Raw genomic sequence first — 16958 nt, 5'->3', positions numbered from 1 at the left:
CTGAAGTTGGCTCTCCCACCTCAGAGGCACAGCACTGACTCCTGGCTGGAGCAGCAAGAGCCTTTCATCCACACGGCTCAGAATAAAAGAGAGAAAAAAAGAAAGAAAGAAAGAAAGGAAAGAGAGAAAGAAAGGAAGAAAGAGAAAAAGAAAGAAAAAAGGAAGGAAGGAAGGGAGAAAGAAAGAAAGAGAAAGAGGATAAAATAAAATCAAATCAAAGTAGGATAAAATAAAATAGTTATTAAAATATAAAATAAAAAATAATTATTATGAAAAAAAATTTTAAAGTAAAAAGAAAAGAAGAATGGACAGACAGAATCCTAGGACAAATGGTGAAAGCAAAGCTATACAGACAAAATCTCACACAGAAGCATACACATACACACTCACAAAAAGAGGAAAAGGGGGAAAAATAATATATCTTGCTCCCAAAGTTCACCTCCTCAATTTGGGATGATTCGTTGTCTATTCAGGTATTCCACAGATGCAGGGTACATCAAGTTGATTGTGGAGATTTAATCCGCTGCTCCTGAGGCTGCTGGGAGAGATTTCCCTTTCTCTTCTTTGTTCGCACAGCTCCTGGGCTTCAGCTTTGGATTTGGACCGGCCTCTGCGTGTAGGTTGCCTGAGGCCGTCTGTTCTTCGCTCAGACAGGACGGGGTTAAAGGAGCAGCTGCTTCAGGGGCTCTGGCTCACTCATGCTGTGGGGAGGGAGGGGTACGGATGCGGGGCGAGCCTGCGGCGGCAGAGGCCGGTGTGATGTTGCACCAGTCTGAGGCGCCGTGTGTTCTCCCAGGGAAGTTGTCCCTGGATCGCGGGATCCTGGCAGTGGCGGGCTGCACAGGCTTCCGGGAGGGGGGGGGTGTAGATAGTGACCTGTGCTGGCACACAGGCTTCTTGGTGGCGGCAGCAGCAGCCTTAGCGTCTCATGCCCGTCTCTGGGGTCCGAGCTGATAGCCACAGCTCGCGCCTGTCTCTGGAGCTCCTTTAAGCAGTGCTCTTAATCCCCTCTCCTTGTGCACCAGAAAAGAAAGAGGGAAGAAAAAGTCTCTTGTCTCTTCGGCAGCTCCAGACTTTTTCCCAGACTCCCTCTCAGCTAGCTGTGGTGCGCTAACCCCTTCAGGCTGTGTTCACGCTGCCAACCCCAGTCCTCTCCCTGCAATCCGACCGACTGAAGCCCGAGCCTCAGCTCCCAGCCACCGCCCTTCCCGGCGGGTGAGCAGACAAGCCTCTCGGGCTGGTGAGTGCTGGTCGGCACCGATCCTCTGTGCGGGAATCTCCGCTTTGCCCTCCACACCCCTGTTGCTGCGCTCTCCTCCGTGGCTCCGAAGCTTCCCCCCTCCGCCACCTGCAGTCTCCACCCGTGAAGGGGCTTCCTAGTGTGTGGAGACCTTTCCTCCTTCACAGCTCCCTCCCACTGGTGCAGGTCCCGTCCCTATTCTTTTGTCTCTTTTTTTTCTTTTTTCTTTTGCCCTACCCAGGTACATGGGGAGTTTCTTGCCTTTTGGGAGGTTTGAGGTCTTCTGCCAGCATTCAGTAGGTGTTCTATAGGAGCAGTTCCACGTGTAGATGTATTTCTGATGTATCTGTGGGGAGGAAGGTGATCTCCGCATCTTACTCTTCCACCATCTTCTCCTGGTCCCTAAGGCATCCATGGCCTCTCTTTTTAAAATTTTATTCCCATATCCCATCCTTATTCCTGTCCTCCCATCGGAACTGGCCTTGTTATGTAAATATCTTTTGGCTTACAAGAGTTCTTACAAAATATGTATTCTGTGTTTGTCATGTATTTTCAACTTATATAAAAGGTATATCATTATTTTTGTTATTTTCACTAAGCTTGTACTTTTAAGATTCATCACATTGCTATACACACATCTAATTCAGCTTTCTGATCACTGCATAGTACTCCATGGAGTGCATCTACCAATTTACCTGTGCACTTTCCCTGTAATGGACACCCAGGTCGCCGTCAATTCCCAACAAGGCAAAACACCAGCAGTGCACATCCTTGTCCATATTGCCTTATGGACCTTGTGAGACTACCTTTGTTGCACAGACCCAGAAGTGGAAATCTTGGATCATAAGCTATATGTATACTTAATTTTCTACATTAGTACCAAATTAATTTCCAGTCTATATTCCTACCTGCAATGCATGAAAATTCCTATACTTCCACCTTTCTGCCAATAATTTATAGTTTTTCCAGATTAGAAATACAAGTTTCTATACCATGGAAAGGTAGGGTTTTGGGGTCATTTCTAATTAAATGTTACTTGTCTTGAGAATCTACCCTATCTCCACTCTGCAATTTCCAAGGGAAGAAAGAGTCTTTCAGAGACTTCCAAAATTACTGCTGTGCTTTCAACTAGAGTGCATTCATATGTTCATCCAGACATAATTACAATATACAACGTGACAAAAGTACAAGAATGGGATATTTTAATTGTTTTTTTTTTTTAAAGGATTTTTCTTATTTATTTATTTATTTATTTATTTATTTATTTTTGGCTGTGTTGGGTCTTCGGTTCGTGCGAGGGCTTTCTCCAATTGCGGCAAGCGGGGGCCACTCTTCATCGCGGTGCGGGGACCGCTCTTCATCGCGGTGCGCGGGCCTTTCTCTATCGCGGCCCCTCCCGTCGCGGGGCACAGGCTCCAGACGCGCAGGCTCAGCAATTGTGGCTCACGGGCCCAGCTGCTCCGTGGCATGTGGGATCTTCCCAGACCAGGGCTCGAACCCGTGTCCCCTGCATTAGCAGGCAGCTTCTCAACCACTGCGCCACCAGGGAAGCCCTTTTCATTGTTTTTATCAGATTTTGACATATAAAAGATATGGAAGATTTTAATAGCAATATTAAGAAGTTTGATTTAAAGTATCTATATTAAACTTTATTCCCAAAACACAGCATCCACAGTTGTTCCAAATGCCCATGGAATATTTACAAAAATTAACTGTACATTTAGGCAAAATGTTGATAAATCCCCAAAGTAGAACATTTCTAACTAAGCTTATATTCTCTAACCACAATACAATAACGTTGGAATTTAACAACTATAACTTTTTCCTGAAATAAACATTTTAAAACATTCTAAACTTTTGGGCTATAGGAGAACTCAAAATTGAGATTATAGAATTTTTTTTCATTAATGACAGTAAAAGCACATATCCAAAACTTACGGGATGTGACTAAATCTATATTTAGAGGAAAATATATAGCCTTCAATGATATTTTAGTTCAACAAACTCAACTGGGAAATAATTGAAATAAGCATTCTATAAATCAGTCCCCAGAATTGATCGATTTAACCAAGATCTGGTTCTTTCAAAAAAAAAAAAAATAGACCAAATCTCTGGTTATTCTGACCATGAGGAAAAGGATCAACACTAATAGTATGGAAGGGTATAACCACAGTCAAAAAAGTGATTTTTTTAAAAAAAGATTACTGTATGCAACTTTAGGCTGATATATTTTAAAACCTAAATTAGATGGGTGATTTTTTAAGAAAATATAAATTAACAGAATTGACCAAGAAGTTTTAAATCCTAAGTAGATCATTAATAATAGAAATTTAAGAGAGTGTCAGTAATCTGTAGACCTCCCCACCTCTAACTATGTGCCCTCCAGGAATTTTGTACAAATATATATGCCCACCAAAAGTATGAGAGGATGTGTTTCTTCATTCTTTTGCCAACTATGGGTAGTATCAGTCTTTTTAATATTTGCTACTCTGATGTGTGAAAAAACTCATTGCTTTAAATTGCATTTTTTAAACATTAGGTTTCAGAGATTGCTCTTTATATTTCTTGTTTTGAGAATTAGCTGCTTATATCCTTTGCCCATTTTTCTCTGAAGAATTTTTCTTATTAATTCTTGAGCATTATTTATATTGTATTAATAGTGTAATAGCGTTGTGTATTCAACTTCTTTATTTATTTTTTCCACGCTAAGAAAGATGTCCCCAACCATAAGATTATAAAAAAGTATTCTCTTTTTTTTTTTAATACTTATTTAGGGTGGAGGGCAATGCATTTAAACACTTAATCCACATGGAATTTATTTTGTGTGTCTAGATATAATTTTATTGCCAAATGTTTAGCTAATTGTCAGTAGAGATTTTTAAATAAGAAAGTGATATTCATCAATTAATTTATGAGAAGAAACTAAGCTGGACTCTCATCACTTGGACTTGGTAATTAATAGCTGTGGTTCTTTTGAAATTTCTACCCAAAGCAACTAAAATACTATGCAAACACCTTATCAAAATGGAGAGATTGGAAGAGGAAACTAATTCTGACTGAAATATGAAGGAGTTTTATTTATTAAACTTGAAATTAGATCAAAACATCCAAGTGAAAATATCTAAAAACATAGATACATATGACCTCATGAGTATGTCATGAGTGGAATAAAGATTTTAGAGCCATCCATGTAAAAAAGGTGATCATAATCCTCATAAATACTAAAGCTAAGAGGAAAGATTTCAGAGAATGCAGAGAAGAAAAGAGAGTGAGAGGTCACTTCCACACCATAATTTTTCAAACCTGATAGAAAATCTTTTGGGACTTATGTCATCTAGCTCTACGACCCTCTACAAGATTTTAATGATCATTTGCTAACCTTCCAGTTTTTCCTGTATATTAATTGAGGACTTTAGCTCTTGATTTTCTTTCTTTTCTACCGCAAACCCAGCCATTATCTGGGAAACCTTACCATCCTGTTAGTTTCTTGACCTCGGTTCTAATGACAAGTACTTCCATTACATTTTAACTATACAGTCTCATGGCCATACTTTGAATTTTGGCATTATTCAGATTCGTTATGTCTCTGCAATCTTTACTCATTCATGTATGAAAAGAAATTTTCTGAGGACCATTCTGCAGGCGCAATGCATTTTTGATTTGAGTGGGAGGATATATTAGAGTTATCATCTACCATACTTGCGGAAATAATTGACCAGTTCTGATTTTCTGATGGTGACTAATAGACAGTTATCACCTTAGTTCCTGCTTTTAGAAGTTCTAATCTTGCCTTTCAGAATTAAATCTACGTCAAAATGTTATTTTGGGGGCAGACGAGCTAGTAAGTTTTCGTTCTGAAACGCCAGTTGCCAGTTTGAACTGTGCGTATCTAAAAACTTTTCACAAGAAAAGACTGTCTTTTGGTGCCATCGACTGTATTTCTAATTTTGACTCTGTCTTATCAATGTGTATCTCTGGTCCTAAACTTTAGTGGTTATAAATAAATTAGCATAAACCCATTTTTCTGAAAGAAAAGCATCTTTCAGCAGGCACCTTGCCGGCAGAAGGTCAGCAATAACAATCTTCATACATGAAGAATAGCTGTATAAGGTGATGTAAGAAAATACAGCCTTTTTCCTATATTAGAGATGTTTTCCTAAGCTCAGTTTCCACCTAAGAAGTCATTATTTAATTGAAAAGCTTTTTTTTTTTTCCCCTGGGTCTCTATGATGGTTTGTCTGATCAATGAATACGGGAATGAATTTCACCTAGATTTTAATTAAACTAAAAAGTACTACAAAAAGCCTGAAACATCTCTGAGATGGTGGCAGTTACTTTTTCCCAAGTTGTAATAAGGCAAGAACAGGTGAGTTTACTCTCACAATAATAGAAATTATAACAGAAGAAGCCAGCCAGTGTGTATCTCCTTTTAAGACTCTCTGCAACAGAAAGCTTAAACCATGGTAGCTGATAATGTGAGTTGACTTGTAGTCACTTCAATCTTTATGTGTAAGCCCAGTTGCAGAGAACTGAGTGGGTTGATTCACATCCGGGTGCTAAGGGATGATGAGATCATTAGAGGAAATGCCTGAGACTCTCCCACGGACTAAGGAAAGTGGATTGTTGTGGTTTACCGACAGCATCTGTAAATGAATTCAGCAACAATTCTATGTTCTATCCCATGGTGGGTCCTCAGCACAAATTGTCACACACAGTGCAGACCTGTGAATTGTGGTTATTGATTGAATCTGTGGAAGTCAAAGTAGCGTGACGGCACGGTTCTGACGGTTTGCACTTAGCGCTAGCCGTAGTGTGTGTAGCGCTGCACCAAACGTACAATACCCAGCGCCCACATTTTTGTTCGGACTGTCCACTGTTAAATGGAAATGACGCTGTTGATCACCTTCCATTGTTCTTGTACCCCTGATTCAGTAACAGAAGATATAAGAACAGAGAGCACGAGCAGCTTTTTTCTCCAAATAAGTCTTCATAATCGACATGTATTTCAGTTTGCGTACATGAATAAACACATTGTTATAGCTTTCTTGAGATCTTTAACATACCATAAAAGTCACCTATTTAAAGTGTACTGTTAAGTGTGTTTTGGTATATTCACAGAGTTGTGCAACCATCACCCCAATTTAATTTTAAGACATTTTCAACACCTACCATAAGCACCCTATATACATTAGCAGTCACTCATTTCTCCCAATCTCCCACCCCTGCCCCAGCCCCTGCCCCGGCTGTGGTTACTAAGCTGCTTTCTGTCGCTATAGATTTCTTTATTCTGGACATTTCATGTAAATGGAGTCATACAATATGTGATCTTTTGTGACTGGCTTCTTTCACTTAATATTTTCAGAGTTCATCTACATTGTAACATGTATTCTTTGCTTTTTATGGCCAAATAATATTCCATTGTATGAATATACGTATTTCACTTATCTATTCATCAGTTACTGGACATTTGGATTTCTTCCACTGCTTGGCTACTATTAACAAAGCTGCTGTGAACATCCATGTACAAGTTTTTGTGTGGACGTATTTTACATTTCTTTTGGGCATATGCCTACAAAAGGATATACTCTGGATAATACGGTTAACTCTATATTTAACCATTTGAGGAACTACCAGACTGTTATGCAAAGTATTGTTACCATTTTGCATTCCTAGCAGCAATGTGTGAAGGTTCCCATTTCTCCACATCCTTGAAAACACTTGTTGTCGTCTGTCCTTTTGATTTTCAGCATTCTAGAGGGCTAACTAGATACATTTTGTTGAGAAAGAATTTATTTTTAGAGTATTTTCTATTTTTAAATGTTTACCGTTTTATAGGCAGGAATGAACTTAATCAGAAAGATTGAAACTAGAAGCAGAAACACACACACCAAGGCTCCTCATTTAATCAGATGTAAACGTGTGTGCTTTACACCCAGCGGTGCATACCATGTCCTCTGGAAGTGCCAGAGGTTCTCAGACTCGTTCTCGGAAGGGACCGTCAACACTTCCGCTGCCTCTGCTCCACAGGGTGCTCCAGCCTCTGCTTCAACAGCTCCACCACTCACTTGCCGCTCATTGGCAACTTGTTTCATTTGTCTAAGGCTCCAGCTGGCAAAGGTTTTAAAACTTAAAAAGATCCAGAATCTGCCTGTACTAGATTTCCTGGCTCTGCTTCCAGTTCTGCTCTCTGAAGGCACAAAAGAGACCTCATCTTCTACCTCTCAGGTCCCCACTTCCTTCCCTGAAGTATTTTCCCTCAGGTCTTCACTCTTTGAACCATTTCTCACAGGTCATCCTTTCTACTCCCCTTTCCTAAGTTGACAGCTTCTGGGCCTATTTGTTGACATCCTGTTTTTAAGCATGTCCCTTTGAACTAAGCATGTTGTGCTTCAGGTGGTGACAGAGGATTTATCATCTTCCTTTCTGTAAGCTAGAACATTTCTATGGCCTAACATATGTTTTACTCCTATTGAACTCACCAAAGCCATTAAACCTTTATTACCACACTCTTCCTTATAAGTTTTTGTTTTGTTTATTCTCATTTCTTAAACTGATAATACATGGTACAAAATTAAAAATATATAAGGGAGTATTTGATAAAGTGTCTTCCCTCTCCCGTTTCCCAGGCACCCATCTTTCCTTTCCAGAGCTACTCAGTGTGACTTGTTCTTGCATATCTTTACAGAGATTTTTAAAACACTTTATAGAAGTTTAATTTACATACCATAAAATACATCCATTTTAAGTATACAATTCAATTATTTTTAGTAAATTTACAGAGCTGTGCAATCACCACCATAATGCAGTTTTAGAACACTTCTGTTACCCAGAAATGTCCCTTATACCTGTTTGCAATCAATCCACATTCCCAGCCCCAGACAACCTCCAATCTGCCTTTTTCCTTTTCTGCACATTTCATGTAAATAGAATTATATAATATCTAGTCTTTTGCATCTAGCTTCTTAGCATGATGTTTTCAAGATTCATCCTTGTTATAGTGTGTACCAGTACTCCTTTTTATTGCTGGTTAGTATTCCATTGTATGGCTCTACCACATTTTGTTTATCCAGTTGCCAGTTGTTGGACATTTGGATTGTTTGATTTTTTTATTTTTTCGGATAATGTGAATCATGGTGCTATGAACATTTTTGTAAAAGTTTTTGTGTGGACATATGTTTTCATTTCTTTTGCATATATATGTAGGACTGGAATTGCTGGGTCATATGGTAAGTTTATGTTTAGCTTTTAAGAAAATGCCAAAGTGTTTTCCAAAGTAGCTGTACCATTTTACATTCTCAGCAGCAGTTTGTGAAGGTTCCAGTTTCTCCACTTCCTTGTCAACACTTAGTACTGCCCATCTTTCTTATTATAGCCATCCTAGTGGGTGTTAAGTAGTATCTCATTGTGATTTTAATTTGTATTTCCCTAATGACTGATAATGTTGAACATCTTTTCATATGTTTATTGGCCACTGTTATATCTTCTTTGGTGAAATGTCTATTCAAATCTTTTGTCCATTTTTAAATTACATATGTGGAATGTCTCACCATTTATTTAAACCTTTAATTTCTCCCACCAATGTTTTATAATTTTCAGTGTGCAAGCCTTGCACTTATGTTGTTAAATTTATTCCCTGATTTTGTTTCCTTAATTTTATTTTCAGATTGCACATTGCTAGAATATAGAAATACAATTGATTTTTTATCTTGTTGATCTTGTATTCTCCAGTCTGGCTAAACTTATTTATTAGTTCTAATACTTCGGATTCCTTAGTATTTTCTACTGATAGCATCATGTCATCTGCAAATAGAAAGTTTTACTTCTTCCTTTCCAATCTGGGTTCTGTTCTTTCACAGATATTTTATACATAAAAAAGTAACTGCATATGTTTTCTTCCCTTTTCACAAAAATGGCAGCAATCTTTGTTTTTTGTACTTGACAGTCTATATTGAAAGTCCATTTTAGTGCATAAAGTGTTCTCTCTCTCTTTTTTTTAAAACAGCTGCAGAAAAATTATAGTATATTGCCAGTCAGATCTTCCTCACCACCCTTTCATACATACTGATTTAACAGCATCATAGTCTCATAGTTTTATATTAGTAGCTTTTTACATTTTTTAATCTAAATCATTTGTTCTTTGTAACAGTTCTATAATTTCAGAAATTTAGGTGTTCCCTTTTCTAGATGGGGAAACTGGCACAGAGATTATGGTTTGCTCAAGTAGAGACAGCTAGTAAAGGGGAGATCTGAGACTGGTTTAGGTCTTTGGACACCCGACTCAGAGCTTTTTCTACTGCATCGGAGTTGCTGCTATTCCTCCTGCCTGATGTGTAGGGCCTTACAATTATCCCTTGTTTGATTTGGCCTATCATTCCTGTTATTATTTGGGATCTTGACAGCCCTTTCGGCCCTCCCAGATGTGCATTATATGGGAAAGCTGGTTCCACCAACTTATCCTTCAACCCCTATACCTCCATCTTGCCCTCAAGTATGTAATGAGAAAGTTTGTTGTTTTATTCAAATCTAGTTGTGACCATGTCTACTAGGAAAAACAAGGCTAACCTGGCAGGGCTTGTTCTGCCAGCCTTAATGAACCTTGGCTAAAATTTTCTCATCTTTTCTTTAACCTCCAAATGCTTGCAAATTATCAAATTTGTGATCCATGCTAGAATTTTACAGGTCATCATTATTAAACCCCACAGTTTGCATTGCTTATCTTTTTGAAAATTGAAGTATTTCCTGTCCCCAGACATGTAACTTAGCCAGCCCCGTCTCCTCCAGGATCTGTTGCAAATTCCCTGAAGACCCTGAAATATAGTTTATCTAGTTCAGGGAAGCAGATACTCTGTTTCCTTTCCTGACTTGGGCTTCAATTTACTCTACCAAATGTGCTTAAGTAGACAAGCACCTGACATTTATTCAAAATGTAGATGCCCAGAGCCCTCACCTAGAAACTCCAATTCATTGTTCTGGGTTAGGACCCTTCCTCAGGAGATTGTTCTGATGAACAAGTTTAAGAAATACTATTTTATATCATATTTGTTCGACTATATTTTGGTAATCTTTTTGTCATCCACTAACACTCCACCATCAACTCCCTTTATTGCTCTACTTGCTAAAAACAACCTTTTGGGCTCAAATCTTTAAGTGCTTTTTGCAGTATTCCACTCATTCAGGACTTCTCATGGCGCCTCTCAGGTCTTTGGCATTTACCCTTTAAGTTTCTAAGTCGGATCTTATTGGAAAGCACTCTCTGCAGTTCATCACTCACTCTCTTTAGTTATCCCCTGCCTTCTTTATCTCTCATCAAAATTTTATGCTGGTGTCAACTCAGAATTTCACTGTGAAGGCACACCAGGCTAATCTTTGTCTCGCATCCTCTTCAGAGTTTTTTCAAGTCCTGGGAACATAGCCAGTCTGTCCTGCCTTCTTAAAACAGCTCAGGCCCGCGTCCAACTGCAGCAGCATCCCCTCCCCATCCCGAAGTGTGCAGTAGCATGTTCACATTGCCACAAGCTTCCTGGCAACCTCATCTCAACAGTTTGAACTGAATTAGAAAGGGATCTTGGTGATAGTATTTTCTTATCCTTTGGGTAACTGCGCCATTGACTACAGGTAATGATGACAGGATCTCTTGTTTTTCCAGGTGACAGACCATATTTCTTCTGACTCTGTTTCGTCTTCTACCAGCAGTTTCTGGAGCTCGAGCTCTACCCTTGGCAACAAGCAAAATGTACATATGTTAAATAAGGGCATACAAGCAGGTAAATTAATTTAAACATTTCCATTGAAATACAGGAAGCACTTAAAACTATGGTAAGATACTTAACCTCACAATAAAAGAAATGAAGATTAAAACTATACTTAAATGCCATTTGTCACCTATCAGATTGACAAAAATCTAAGTTTGATAGTAAGTTTGTGGGCAAGCCTGTAAGGAAATAGGTACATTCTAGTAGGAATATAAGTTGGGAGTACAACCCCTATTTGGCAGTTTCTATCAAAATTACTTTGACCCAGCACTTTTACTTTAGGAGTTTAGCCTATAAATATACAGTGCATATGTGTAAAATGGCAAGTGTACAAAATTAACCACTGGAGTATTGTTTATTATAAGCAGAAAAGTAAAATCAACTTAGATGTCCATCAGTAGCCAAATTGTTAAATAAGTTATTGTATATCCATATAATGAAGGCCTACATGGGATGAGGAAGCTCTTGCTAGTAATAGGTCAAGATCTCCAAGATATATAGTTAAAAAGAAAAAGCAAGGTACAAAATAGTGTATAGCATGCTACTACATGTATTTAAAAAATAAAGGGAGGAAGAGAATTGCTTGAATGTGTGCAAAAAATTCTCTGGAATCACAGGGTTATAAACTTAATGAATGGAGAACAAGAGTGGGAAGGAGGCTTTTCACTTTATGACTTCCTATATCTTTTGACTTTATAACACAGAAATAAACTTGCCCCTTGATTATTTTTCCCTTCGAGTCATGTCTTTACATCTGTTAACCTCTTCCTTACCTGGGTAACTGCCAGTAGGACTATAAGCACTTACTGTCCCTCTCACTTGGGACCAGAACTGAAATCCTTTTCCCATTGAATCCATATTAGTAGTTCTTTCCCTCTAATATCTAAACTGACAAATGAAAACGCTCTCTCCCTCTCTCTCTCTGTCACAGACACACACACCCTCCATCTCTCTATCTCTACCCTCGTCTTCCCTCTCTTCTTCTCTCTCCCTCATACCCCTTCACCCCACCCAAGAGGAAGCAGTAGCCTGCGATTTTGAAGGCTTAAATTTTTTTCATTTACTGAAGTGGAATAAAAAAATCCAACTCTAATGATAATAGTGAAACTACCCTTCCTTATTCAGGTATCATAATAAGAAAAACATGTATATTACCTATCATAGTTAGAATACTTTCTGATGACAATAAGAGAAAATACAACTCAAACTTGTTCTAAAAAATAAGGAAATATAAAATCTCACATACCGAAATTACAATAAAACTTTGAAGAGGCTTGATGTAGTAAGTACAATAATATGATTACAAAACAGTTTATATCACCTTTCAACTCTGCTTGCATTGTCTTTTGCATTCATTCAGAGCACTATCTTCAACAAATATTTTTACATAACGATACTTGTTAAAAATGTGTCTCGATTGTTTTGAATATTTTACCAGATTTATTTATTTATTTTATTTACTTATTTTTTTTTGCCACACTGCGCGGCACGTGGGATCTTAGTTCCCCAACCAGGGATCGAACCTGTGCCCCCTGCAGTGGAAGTGTGGAGTCCTAACCACAGGACAGCCAGGAATTCCCTATTTTACCAGATTTAGATATGAAAATTATCTTCTCAATTCCTTTTCTTTGCAGAATAGAAAATAAATGATTAATTTTTTTTTTAAGTTGTTTTCATTTACTGACTTGAATATACCTGCCAACCAAGTCTCAAGGCTCTTCCCAGAGATAGCTGTGATCTTTCCCCTTAGGTACCTTGGAGATTGTGAATGGTGTCAGAAAACACACTCGAGATGTTGGAATGACTTTCCCAACTCCAAGTTCTAGCGAGGCTAGAGTAGAAGAGGACAGTGATGTGACTTCTTGGTCAGAAGAAAAGATAGAAGAGAAAAGACTCCTTACCAATTATCTTGGGGACAGAAAGTTAAGGAAGAATAAGCAGAGCTGCTGGGAAGGTCAGTTTCTAATTCTGCTTTCTTAGTAGAAAAACTAGTGAATTTCAAGTCTTTTGCAAAGCTAAGATTCTTTGCTTCTAAATGACTTAATGTTGACCCTATCTTTCCCCAGCACCACCTTGGCAAATTTTCAAAGTACAGTCATCCCTCCGTATCTGCAGGGGATTGGTTCCGGGACCACTCATGAATACCAAAATCCATGGATGCTCAAGTCCTTTATATAAAATGGCACAGTACTGCCCCCTGAATCCAAGGATTCCGTGTACATGGATACAGAGGGCTGACTGCATCCAACACTACAATTACTGAGTCCCACCTGCAGTTAAGCAGACTCCAGGGCATCCTGGTGGCCTCTGACAGCTGAGTCCCTGAGAGCCTATATTATGCACGTCTCTGATGAAAACAGTGAAAAATCTTTTTTTTTTTCTTAAAAATAATTCCTATAGGCGTTTCATGGTTTGTTCCTGTGGAAAATGTGAAGTCTGGTCCTAAGAAGGAAAACCTGCCCGAGTTTCATGGCCCTGGTGCCTCCTGCTTTGCACCAGTAACCAACACCACACCTGGGAGGGAGCCACTACAGGAACAGAACTGGCAAGGACAGCACACGGACAGCCGCAGTTCACTAGCAGGCCCAGGCAGAGATCCACTGAAGCCATTTGTGAGAGCAACCCTACAGGTACAATGACATTGAGTTAATTTTAGCCATAGGTTTAAGGAGGAGGAAGGGGCAGGATACAAAAGAGTTAAACCTGTGACTTGGCTTTCTGAAGTGCAGTCAAGTGATCCTCGTTTCTAGCACCTCCACAGTTCATCTGTTCTCACACTCATTAATCAAAGGCTGCCTTACTGTTAGCCGTTATAAATCGTGCATCACCCTCAGTATCTGGGGGCAAGGCAACAGAGGGGAGGATGTTGTGTAGCTGCTCATTGGGTTTGTAGACAGATACCAGCACGTGGAGTGCAGTAGTGGCCTCATGTTTGCGGCAGCCTTATATTTGTTCCTGCATTTACATAACTCCTATTTCTGCTTAACACAGGGTTTTAAAGGCACCGGCTCTCTTCTTTATAAGTACCTGGGGAGCTAAAGAAAATGTTTTTGTTTTGTTTTTTAAATTTATTTATTTATTTATTTATTTTATTTTTGGCCGCATTGGTTCTTCATTGCTGCACGCAGGCTTCCTCTAGTTACGGCGAGTGGGGGCTACTCTTCCTTGTGGTGCACAGGCTTCTCATTACGGTGGCTTCTCTTGTTGCGGAGCACAGGCTCTAGGCGCGCAGGCTTCAGTAGTTGTGGCACGAGGGCTTAGTGGCTCCGCGGCCTGTAGGATCTTCCCAGACCAGGGATCGAACCTGTGTCCCCTGCATTGGCAGGTGGATTCTTAACCACTGCGCCACCAGGGAAGTACAGAAAATTTTTTTTTTAATGATGTATTTCTTTGAAGGGAAATTAAAAATAGCACAATGGGCCAAGCTTTATCCCATCAACACTGGGGAGAGCTGTAATTGCCACAGTCTTAGTTCTTGACTTATTCCAAAGGCATTTCTTTGATCCCTCTGATTTTCCTACTGGAGCTTTCCCACACAGGGAGTTGTTAGATAATTCTTCAACTCTAGATATTTTCTATAAGTTACAAACAGGCTTTCCAAACCTGTTAGGCAGGTACTGTTTTTTCTAGGCCCTTGGAGAAAAGCCTACGGCATTAATGTGAGGTTGGGGGCTTTTTCTCCTCCTCAGGAATCACTGCAACTTCACAGACCTGACTTCATCTCCCGCTCTGGGGAACGGATAAAGCGCCTGAAGTTTATAGTCCAGGAGAGGAAGCTGCAGAACATGTTACAGAGTGAACGGGAGGCACTGTTCAACACTGTGCGAGGATGGCAGGGCCACCGGGACGCCACGCACCTGCTCCCTAAGAGAGGTATACTCTTCCTGTTCACTTTCCTATTACTTGGTAGAGAGGGCAAGGTCTGCTTCATGCAAGGCAGCACCGCTCAGTGCCAGGCTAGTTACAGGCCAGAAAGTGACCTTTTGCTTGTTGAGACTCAAATCTCCTTAGGTAGCAGAACCTGCCCAATTTAGCTCTCAGCACCTTCACAATCCAAATAAGCCCAGTTACTCTTGCCCTGTCACTACACTTTAAAAATGAGAGTGTGCAGTGAGAATGGTGTTTGGGTTTGTTTTTGTTTTGGGGGCGCCACGTGGCTTGTGGAATCTTAGTTCCCTGACCAGGGATTGAACCCGGGCCCTCAGCAGTGAAAGCACGGAATCCTAACCACTGTACCGCCAGGGAATTCCCAAGAATGGTGTTTTTAAAAACCAGCTCTGTCACCATGAGCAAGTTAGTTCCAAAAGTACAATGTTTTGAGGGGCTTGGGGCTGATTCCAGGCTTGCCTTCCTCATAGGGTAGCAATAATAATAATAATAATAATAAATACTTATATAGCCCTTATGTTTTGCCCAGACATTGTTCTTGTTTAATGCTTACAGAACCTCTCTGAGGTGATACTGTTAATATCCCTGTTTCACAGATGAGAAAACTGGGCCAAAGAGAGATTAAGTACCTTGCCCAAGATTTACACACCTGTTAAACTGGGATTTGAACCCTGGTGGGCTGGCGCTAGAGTCTGTTCTCTTAACAATTATGCTAGATGTAAGATCTCAATAAAATAATATGTGAAATCTGTGAAAACTATAAAGTACTACCTAATGCTTTCATCACAGCCTTACCTGTAAACTGGTCAGTGTTTCAATGCACACTGTCTAGTCTGTGCCACAGTGTTGTGTCTTCAGAAGCCTCAGGCTGCTATCATAGTCATCATAGTCTAACCCTGGCCTTGGCCTTGGCCATTACTCACCACCCAGCACTGCCAGCTCAGGGTAGGGTCGCAAAGTCCTAGCAGCTCCCTCTCACAGTTCTTGAGCAACACACCCTTCCTTATTAAGACACTATCCCGTTACTGATCCCCTAAGTGTCGGGGACCCCTCAATGGGTCCTCTGCCTAGAGTCACAAATGTCAATTGAATGAGACCAGGTTCAACATAGCAGAGCATAGACTTTATTCATTGATCAAGGAATGGAGAAAGGAGAGCTCATGTTCTAAAGATACTTTCTCCCTGAAGGGAGCAGAGTAAGGGATTTTAAGGGTTAGGAGGCAGATAGATCATTAGAGCTTAAGGAAAGGGGTGGAGATTTTCAGGGGCAGCCGGGGGCAGCCAAGGCATGCACAATCTTCCATGGTCCTTCGCACATGGCACAGATTGTGCCTAGCAGAGTACAAATGCCCCCTTTGAGCAGAGATCATAGCATGGTAATGAAGCAAAGGTAACTTTTGGACACTTCCAGGTTTCATCTGTGCACGCTTGTTCTTATGGTCAAGTCAGAACCGGTTTGGGGGAGTTCACCACTATATATCTCTCAAAGCATGTATCTCTCAAAGTACAGCTGCAAAACATCTCTCCCAAATGCCAGGTACTTTTGAAACAAACACAAAGATAAATCAGGGCAAGTGTCCTTCAGCTCTCAGGGGCTGGTATGGAAACAGAGAGAGAAATCAAGTCACAGGTCCTTCAGTTTTTAGGGGCTGGTATGGGTGACACCACTGCTACTCAGCCATAAAAAAGAATGAAATTTTGCCACTTGCAACAGCATGGATTAACCTGGAGGGTATTATGCTTAGTGAAATAAGTCAGACAGAGAAAGACAAATACTGTATTATATCACTTACATGTGGAATCTAAAAAATACAACAAACCAGTAAATATAACAAAAAGAAATAGACTCACAGATATTGAGAACAAACTAGTGGTTACCAATGGGGAGAGGGAAGGGGGGAGGGCTAAGATAGGGGTAGGGGATTCAGAGATAAAATAAATAAGCTACAAGGACATATTGTACAGCATAGGGAGTATAGCCAATATTTTATAATAACTATAAATGGAGTATAACCTTTAAAAATTGTGAATCACTATGTTGTACACCTGAAACTTATGTAATATTGTAAATCAACTAT

General features: G+C 39.9%; 1 protein-coding gene across 7 annotated transcripts in view; it reads left to right on the top strand.

Annotated features, from left to right (window-relative positions):
• Positions 1-16958, top strand: part of ALMS1 (ALMS1 centrosome and basal body associated protein) — a 235882-nt gene that overhangs the window by 211219 nt on the left and 7705 nt on the right. For 4 of the 7 annotated variants that reach the window (XM_057558483.1, XM_057558482.1, XM_057558485.1 and 1 more), the window contains exons 18-21: positions 10887-11004; positions 12743-12946; positions 13393-13622; positions 14682-14865. In XM_057558483.1, coding sequence (XP_057414466.1) covers positions 10887-11004; positions 12743-12946; positions 13393-13622; positions 14682-14865 — 736 coding nt within the window. Of the gene's footprint in view, positions 1-10886; positions 11005-12742; positions 12947-13392; positions 13623-14681; positions 14866-16958 lie in introns of those variants that run through there. The other 3 variants (XR_009009950.1, XR_009009949.1, XM_057558486.1) reach the window with 3 other exon arrangements.

The sequence above is a fragment of the Balaenoptera acutorostrata genome, chromosome 12, assembly GCF_949987535.1.
Source record: "Balaenoptera acutorostrata chromosome 12, mBalAcu1.1, whole genome shotgun sequence".
Classification (NCBI taxonomy): domain Eukaryota; kingdom Metazoa; phylum Chordata; class Mammalia; order Artiodactyla; family Balaenopteridae; genus Balaenoptera; species Balaenoptera acutorostrata.
This window is presented reverse-complemented; position numbering and strand designations above follow the sequence as displayed.